The sequence below is a fragment of the Propithecus coquereli genome, unplaced genomic scaffold, assembly GCF_000956105.1.
Source record: "Propithecus coquereli isolate 6110/MARCELLA unplaced genomic scaffold, Pcoq_1.0 Scaffold291, whole genome shotgun sequence".
NCBI classification, from domain to species: domain Eukaryota; kingdom Metazoa; phylum Chordata; class Mammalia; order Primates; family Indriidae; genus Propithecus; species Propithecus coquereli.
This window is the reverse complement of record NW_012148519.1, coordinates 1,579,393-1,588,793: the sequence shown is the minus strand read 5'-3', so window position 1 is coordinate 1,588,793 and position 9,401 is coordinate 1,579,393. Positions and strand designations below refer to the sequence as shown.

The window sequence follows — 9,401 nt, the reverse complement described above, 5'->3', positions numbered from 1 at the left end:
GCGTGAGCCACCACGCCTGGCCTTAAGTACTTCTCAATGCCATGAGAATGATGAACGTTTAGCTATAAACTAGTACTACAGTTGGGGTTCCTAGATTCCATTTCTACCACTGTTCTTAGGCAAAACTTTTTTTCTCTTTAGACCTCAGATTTTCCTGTTCTTGACCCCAGCTGGACTGCTCAAGAAGAAATGGCCCTTTTAGAAGCTGTGATGGACTGTGGCTTTGGAAATTGGTAAGAGCTTGGTGTTAAGAGTTGCCCTGCTCTAGTGTGCTCAGAGAAGAAGCTACTTTGAATGATAAATAAAGGGAGGAGCCTCAGAATGGGAAAGCATATGATACTTTCCTGTCAACCCATGATTTAGAGACAAGTTCTCTTCCCCTCTGCACGTTATATTCCAGTGCAGAAAGGCTTCACAAGAGTATGAGATGTTTAGTGGTCCATGACTGAGCAGCTTGAAAAGGCCACTTTGGATATATTAACAATGGAAAGGTTGGTGGTTCCTTTCTGATTAGTGGGGAAGTTTAGATTTATTAGTTATTGCACTCTTCTGATTTTATGAATTTTTCTTGGCTACAGATGCACTAGTCATTTAAGTGGATCAGACTTCAAATAAATGGTCATAGCTTACCTAAGATTCAAGTTTCACAGACTTCCTGATAGCATTCTCTGTTTTTAGCTTTCGAACACCAACCTTAGTCCAAGCTTGGCAGAATTGAATAGCACTCATTGCTGTTGCCTTAGGGGTAATACCACCACTGTCATTTTTACCTTTTGGGAGCACTTTCACACTGATGATTTTATTTTGTAAACTAGACAACAAAGGCATTATTAAATGTATTTTGTTCACAGAGAATCTGAAGCTTAGAGAGTTAAAATGATTTCTTATGATTACATGACTTATTAATGAAGGACTCTTAATTGGATCCTCTCTGCCCTGACTTGCTAGGGTATATATAATCTTTCCTGGTGTTCATCAGAATACACTATGTTGCCTCCATTATGTCCAGGGCCCTGAAGAGCAAGACCTAGTTCAGTTCACATTTTGCTTGTATTCATTCATTCAGCATTTATTAAGCATCATAAAATATTGTGTACAATGGAGAATACCAGAGAAGATAGAAAAGTGATCACTTGTGAGGAGCTTGCTTGTCATCTTTGGCCTAGTTTTTCATTTCATTGCTTGCCAGTCTAACTCTCTAAAATAGGCTAATCCTCCCTGTCGTCTTTCCTTCTTAACAAAGACCTCAAAAAAGACTATAGCCTCTCTCCACTGTGGGTAAGACAATAAGTTTGGTGATGAGGTGCTGGAGTTAGCAATTAAGAATGCATCTGGGCTGGGCTGGGCGAGGTGGCTCACGCCTGTAATCCTAGCACTCTGGGAGGCCGAGGTGGGCGGATTGTTTGAGCTCAGGAGTTCGAAACCAGCCTGAGCAAGAGCGAGACCCTGTCTCTACTAAAAAAAATACAAAGAAATTAATTGGACAACTAAAAAATATATAGAAAAAATTAGCCGGGCATGGTGGCGCATGCCTGTAGTCCCAGCTACTTGGGAGGCTGAGGCAGGAGGATCGCTTGAGCCCGGGAGTTTGAGGTTGCTGTGAGCTAGGCTGACGCCACGGCACTCTAGCCAGGGCGATAGAGCCAGACTCTGTCTCAAAAAAAAAAAAGAATGCATCTGGCCCTCATGAAGCTTATAGTCTAGTAAGGGAATTAAAATATATATACAGATGATTGAAGTACACAAAGCAGCACAGTGAGAAGTACAGAGCCTTAGGAGGAGGACAACTGAAGTGCTGGGAAAGAGAGACCTTGAGGAGGGGACTTTGAGAGATTTCACTTCTGACTCTCTGCCTCTCTGTCACCTTGGCTAGGAGTTGGGGATCTTGAATATAAATTCCGGCTTTGTCACTTACAAGCTTTGTGTTCTTGAGCAAGTCTATTAATCGCTTTGGGCCTCATTTTTCCTTCTTTGAAATTGAGATAGTAATAATGCCCACACCACAAGTATAATACTAGGATTAACTTAAGTATGTTGTGAATGTTTTTAACTCAGTGCCTGGCATATTGTAGGAGCTCTAGTAAAGAAATGCTTGTTTATGGGAAGCGTTTTGTAAACTATAAAACATTATGCAAAAATAAAACTATGCTTATATACATTTTGAATGTTCTAAAGTGGCTTCTTACAGCAATTCTTTCCCTAGGGCCTAGTTCACAGGGAAATTTACAGATTTTCTAGTCAATTTCCTTTCTTTTGGTGGAAAGGAAAGGACTTTTTAGTGATTGTTGCTGTATCTTAGAATAGCAGGATTTAGAGCATCAAATTGCACCAATCTAGGTTTTATTAGTCTCAGTGTTCCACTGATATTGTCATGATATCAATTTTGCAGGTATCAGTACAGATGTTATATGAATGATTTAAAATACGTAAAGAACAAACGATGCTTTTACTAATATGTATAAATGAAAGCACTACTGCCGTCTTTTTCCTACACTCCTCTAGGCAAGATGTAGCCAATCAAATGTGCACCAAGTCCAAGGAAGAGTGTGAGAAGCACTATATGAAGCATTTCATCAATAACCCTCTGTTTGCATCTACCCTGCTGAATCTGAAACAAGCAGAGGAGGCAAAAACTGCTGACACAGCCATTCCATTTCACTGTAAGTGCCTCCCTGTTTTGATAAGCGATATTTAGCTCTTCCTTGGGCCTTGTTTCAGTAGTAGATAAACAGTTGTTTGATAACTTGAACAGCTAACAAGCTTATGGAAGATAGGAGGAGTTAGCATGGCAGCTGTTGAGAGTCAGGGCCATAATGTGGCAAGGAGGGAACAAATGTCCCATGGGTCAGTTCTATACAGGACATCGAAGTGCCCAAAGCCAATGTGTAGTTCCACCCATTCTGAATCCCTTGAACACATCAGTTAACTTTAATTCTTGCTTCTATAAAACGAGATGTCAAAAAGGGGCCAGCCTTTCCATGCTGTTGTTAATACAGGCCTTTTTGCAATCCCTTTGGGGAGTTTATGATCATACGCATAAGTTGCTTAAGAGAACCTGATATTCGGCTCATTATTATTAGTTGTCCTCTGTCAAGTTTTTTTTTTTTTTTTTTTTTTGAGACAGAGTCTCACTCTCTTGCCTGGGGCGAGTGCCGTGGTGTCAGCCTAGCTCACAGCAGCCTCAAACTCCCGGGCTCAAGCAATCCTACTGTCTCAGCCTCCCGAGTAGCTGGGACCACAGGCACGCACCACCATGCCCGGCTAATTTTTTCTACATATATTTTTAGCTGTCCAATTAATTTCTTTCTATTTTTTGGTAGAGACGGGGTCTCGCTCTTGCTCAGGCTGGTCTCGAACTCCTGAGCTCAGAACGATCCGCCCGCCTCGGCCTCCCAGAGTGCTAGGATTACAGGAGTGAGCCACCGCGCCTGGCCCTCTGTCAAGTTTAAGAAGCAGTTGTTATTTTTGTTCACTTGGTTGTGGCAATGATTGGCGAACTTTTTAATCTTGTGTGCCTGTGGGACCAATGAGTCTTTTAATAAAACATAACCAAAAATATGATGAATTATAAATAGCCATCTTTCCTGAATGACTCCCAGAGGACAAGTAATGAGATATGAATCTTTTCCCTTTCCTTTTCCCTTTCCTCATACTCTCTAGAAATAGTTTTATAGCTGACTAACTCAGAGATGGGTAATACTTCCTGTTTGGATAGCACTTTGATGTTAGCACTTTGTTCTCAAATCTATTGAACCATTGTTCCCCATAGCAACCCAGTGAGATAGGCAGAGCAAATACTTTCATTTTACACATAAGAAAACTGAGCATCTGGAAGATTAAATAATCTGTGCAGGGTCATGGGACTATTATATATTAGAGCTGGGACTTAATTCCAGTTAACTTCCAAATCTAGTTTTTTTTCATGTTTCTTCTTGCCCTCTCAGTTGGATTAGTTTTGTAAATTGAGATTGGTCTTAAGGGGTCAGGGAGCTGAGGCTGACAAGGTAGATACTGAGGTTCTGTAATATTAAAAGAGCCAACCATGGTTTTCTTTCATTTTTTTTATTATTTAATATTATTATCATTATTATTTTTTGACATAGGGTCTTATTCTGTTGCCTGGGCCAGAGAGCAGTGGCATTATCATAGCTCACTGCAACCTCAAACTTGTAGGCTCAAGCAATCCTCCCGGCTCAGCTTCCTAAGTAGCTGGGACTATAGGTGTGTGCCACCATGCCCAGCTAATTTTTCTGTTTTCTGTAGAGATGGGGTCTTACTATGTTGCTCAGGCTGGTTTCGAACTCTTGGGCTCAAGCGATCCTCTCAACTTGGCCTTCCAAAGTGCTAGGATTATAGGTGTGAGCCACTGCACCCGGCCTTCTTTCTGTTTAGAAAAGTGAAAATCAGAGGAAATTTCCTTGTATTTACTTAAGAGGATTCCGTAAGTCTTAGTTTCTCTTTTTAAGAAATCAGTCTGTTTCCATAATACTTTATTATCTTTTTTACTTTTCCTTTTATAAAAACCTTTTTAATTTTATTTATTTTCTCAGACACTGTCTTTCTCCAAACAAAAATATTTCAGAGTGTAAATGAGGACTATTTTTGTGTTGCTTTTTTTATGCTAATATTTTATTAATTAACTTAGAAAAATTCTGAATTCTTCCAGCTACAGATGACCCTCCCCGACCTACTTTTGACTCCTTGCTTTCTCGGGACATGGCAGGGTACATGCCAGCGCGAGCGGATTTCATTGAGGTAGGAGAAACATGTTTTTAGCACAAGGTAGGAAAAACTTATTTTTGTTTCTAATGAGGCTTGTATCTCTTACCCATAGGTTCCATACCACTAAAAGGAGATTTTCAAAGCACTGTAATGGGTAGGGCCTTTAGGCAGCCACATTTTCTTGTATTTGAGTACCTTTTCTCATTTGTAAACATATTCACATGTGGAACAGTGAAAGTTCTTTAAATCAAGAACCTATTTCTTAAGTTGCATCAGTGCTGGCTTCCACTTCCTTAGTAGGTATGAAATTTCTGCAGTCTGGTTCTCACTGCACACCTAGAGGGTTTGAAGGTTGAACTATATCAGGGGTTGGCAGACTTTTTCTATTCAAGGCCAGATAGTAAATATTTTAGGTTTTGTAGGCCATGAAGTTCCTGTTGTAACTAAACTTTGCTATTATTGTGCAAAAGCAGCATGGATAATACATAAACAAATGAGTAAGCCTGCATTCCAATAAAACTTTATGTACAAAAACAGGCAGTGGGCTCGAATAGTTTGCTGACTCCTGCACTGTATCCACAAATATATGAAGAATGAAAAATGTATATAAAAACTATATGTTCCTCAGTCAGCCATGAAATTAAAAGTCATGTGTAGTCACAAGTCTCTTGATTTATCATCTAATCTACAACTACAGTGATTATGGAGATAATTTGAAAATTTAACAAACTACAAGCAATTTTGGTAGCGACACCCAGGTCAGCATTTTGTTCATGACAGGTGATATTGTAGAGCTGTCCCGTAGACAGTACCCCTACGAATTATACTCATTGAATAGAATATGAACAAATCTACCCATTGAACTGCATAAGCAATGTTGTTGAATAAATAGACCCCTCAAAAGGTAATAAAAGGTAGAGGAATTAATGTAGACAATTTTCTTACCTAAATACCTAAACTCTAATCAAAGTTAGATTTTCTTAGGAATGAATAGACTGTCTTTAATTTTTAGAACAATACATTTAGCTTCATTCCTGAACTCATAACTCTCCTCATTTTTTGTTGTCACAACTGCCTGAAAGCCTCTCAGATTTTTCCTATGACTTTCTATTACTTGTGGCAGTATCCTGGCCTTTTACTCTGTTGAGTAATTTTTAACAAGTATTTGCTTATGTTGTTTTCTATTTGCTTCTAAAGCATGGCTTCTGTAAAGGCATTAATCACAGATACTGGGTTTGGGATGGGGACTTTTCTCTCCCCAAACAGGAATTTGATAATTATGCAGAATGGGACTTGAGAGACATTGATTTTGTTGAAGATGACTCGGACATTTTACATGGTAACATTTTATTTTATTAAGTGTTTATTGAGTACAAACTATTTGATGACACTGTTTTGGGTGCTAGATGAATAAAATATGTTCCCTGCCCTCATGGAATTCAAAATCTATTGGTTAAGTTGCTGAGCTTACCCTGTTGTTGGATTTCGACCACAATGAATATGATTTATGATGACGGTAAGAGTGTCAGTCTTATAATAATAGTTGGAAATATCCCATCCCATGGACTGTGTGATCTTTTGCCTGAGGTAAGCCTACACTAAGTTAATTGGTTAAATGGCCTTCACTTGCCTCCCTAGAGGGAAGGGAATCAGTATGAAGCCTTGAGACTTCAGTAGCAACTGCTGATGCTAAATGTTCACTCTAATTTGTTACTGCAAATTTCCCATAGCAGGGAAAAAGAATGGAAATCCTTCAAGGGTTTTTAGGACAAAATTGGACATTTCTTGTTTCTTAGAAATCTTGAATTTTCAGCACTTCTTAATTCTAATCGTTGATTAGCCCTCTAAGGATTTATGTCAACTCTTTTATTCTAAGTTAAGTGGTGAATGCCATAGGGCTATTAAAAGTAGATAGATAGACTTTCATTGAGTCCCTTTTTTTTCCTTCTTTCCATTTTCAGTGGACTACATAAAATAATCCCCAATCTTTTCTTTAATTTCAGTTCAGAAGTGAATATGATACAATAGACCAATAATGCTTTATTAGAGTCTATATTCCCTAAATAGCATCTTCATTGTTTCTCTTAAATTTACATCCCAGGCAGGAAAGGCAAATAAAATACTTGTTGAATTATAAATCAAGTTTTCATATTGTTAGCTGGTACTCTGTCACTAGAAGGGGAACTTGATTCTTCTTTCCATAGAGGAGCTGCCTGGGTATTTGTTACACAAGAAAGAGTCCTCATAAAAATTTTACCTTCAGAATTTTTCTTTATGCATTTCTTGAGTGGGTTGTTTTTGGTTTTTTTAAGATTTTTTTTTTTTTTTCAAAATTTCATTCCTTTTCTTCTCTCCCACACAACTTTAAGGAAAGTCAGAGTGACGTAGATCAAACTAAAAGAGGAAAGCTTAAAAGCAAACTACTTTAGCATTCACTAAATCCATTGTATTTCTTCAGTCTTCTGTGTCAATCTCTTTTCAACCCCAGTGACTCACTTTGTCTTTTCTCACCTCTTGTGTTGTTCCCTGACAATGGTGTGCAGATTGCCATTCTGTATTTCTTCTCATACACACCAGTTTTAATTAAAATAGTATTGTTCTCTGGCTTATGTCTTTCTTACCAGAACACCAGACTACTACACGCAAAAAGGGCAGCTTCATAAATATCATCCTTTTAGATACTGTTCAAAAAGACCAAACTTTTGAAAATCAAAATCTCTTATGTCAATGATGGCTCAGCTATATAAGGGACTTGCTGAATCACTTCTCTAGGCCCTAATCCAAGGTCTTCATTTTTACATCGCAACATATTTAAGAAACTATAGTAATGGTTGGTATTTAATTTTACTCTTCATTCTTTGTAGAAGAAGGACTTGTAAATCCTTCTGGTACACTTGTATTTTCTGTAATTAGATGGAGACAAAAAGGAATAATCAGAAAGAAGCAATTGACTGATTAGCAATTTTTAGTTCAGTTAGCTTTTCAAATGTGTAACATATGTTAAGTATTTGTGATCTCCCTATAGTTTCTACAACCTTGTCAATTACTGATATTCATTTGAACTAGAACTGAAGCATCAGTTATTAATTCTTATACATAGTAGCATTACCACAACATAAATAATAATTCTCCCCCGCCCCCAGTAGTGAACTTAAGATGTTTAGATAAGTGCTTTTAAAAAGATACCATTTTAAAGAGGTTTAGCAGTACTGGAGATCAAAGGGATGACTTGCTGGTACCACGAGCAGATGCTTTGTTCATGGCTGGGAGTTCTTACAATAGCTCTCCTGGCAGCATGACGCATGCTGCCCTGAGCAATCTCTCCCAGAACACTCAGTGAAGTGGACTAGGAGTCCGAGGAAATTCAGGAAGGAATGAGAAGGAGCTTTCTATGCATACCTGGAACAGAGATTTTGTGGGTATCAGGACACCAATTCGACTTGAGGCTTGGCTTCTGAGTCACTGTGTGATCTTGGGCAAGTCCTTGGACTCTTGCTTGCTCTTCCTTTGTGTCCCCTGCCAGTAAAGAAGAGGTGACACGGATTATTCAGAGAGTCTACATGTTTCCAATGAAAGATGGTACATAATTGAGATAGGTGTTATTACCATTCCATTATACCATTATGCTCTTAATATTACTGAGCATTAACAACATTCCATTTATGTTCCCTCACTTATAACTACTGGAAGGAAGCAGACTATTTGGCTGGATTTTGTATTCAGAGCCCATTTAGAATATTAGCTGATGCTTCCAAGTCCTTTTCCTCACCCAAAGACTTTTGCTTTGATTCATGGAATTTGTCTAATAATATTGGTTTGCATGGTCCATTATAGAGGCCTGAGGTATAATGGAGGGATAATTAATTGCAGTCCAACCGTACCAGAAGGCCTTCAGAATGGGCCCCAAAAGGATACTACAAGTGAAACACTGTCCAAGGAAGAAAATAAGGAGTTTTGGGATCCCTAAACGGCACCTACACATATTACATTAAAATAAGCAGAAATTATTGGTTCAGAAAGAGAGATGCAGACAATTCATACTCGGAACTCTCCTGTCTCATGGTATATTATGAGATCTCAACGTAGATGTTTAATGTAGTTCCCTCTTGCTGCCATCTCTTTTCCCGTCTCCTTTCATTTATGAAAATCTTTCCTAAATTTGTAGACTACTCTTTCCCTGACTTTCTCAGAGTCCTAACATCCTGGGTATGACTTCTTCTAGTCATTGTTGTCCCATAACCCAGGCAAGCAAGAGGTACAACGAGCTCCTCCTATATGTTGGGTCTGTCCTTTGAACACTTCTCAGGGTTTGCACCTTAGTACAGTTTACTCTCCCTCTACTTGGAAAGCTAATTTCAGCAAGATTTCTCTGCCAGGCATGGATCACTCACATAGACACATTTTTCAGATTGTATTTCTGTATTTCTTTGGCCCATATTGTCCGCCTTTAGATCCTTTAACAGTAGCTCAGAGGGCCAGCCTGGTGTCTGTGCCTTCACCTATTGGCAGTGGCTTTCACTTTATAGTGATCTAGCTGTTTTATGCATAGGCCATTTTATTTTATTTTATTTTGAGACAGAGTCTGGCTCTGTTGCCCAGACTAGAGTGCTGTGGTGTCAGCCTAGCTCACAGCAACCTCAAACTCCTGGGCTCAAGTGATCCTCCTGCCTCAGCCTCCC

At 38.8% G+C, this 9,401-nt stretch overlaps 1 protein-coding gene across 1 annotated transcript in view; it reads left to right on the top strand.

The window, feature by feature from the left end:
• The window catches only part of TADA2A (transcriptional adaptor 2A), a 47,307-nt gene that overhangs the window by 17,377 nt on the left and 20,529 nt on the right, over nt 1-9,401 (top strand). Inside the window, exons 4-7 of the mRNA XM_012648644.1 lie at nt 142-233; nt 2,503-2,660; nt 4,667-4,755; nt 5,989-6,061. Of these exons, the coding sequence (XP_012504098.1) occupies nt 142-233; nt 2,503-2,660; nt 4,667-4,755; nt 5,989-6,061 (412 nt within the window). The remainder of the gene's footprint in view (nt 1-141; nt 234-2,502; nt 2,661-4,666; nt 4,756-5,988; nt 6,062-9,401) is intronic.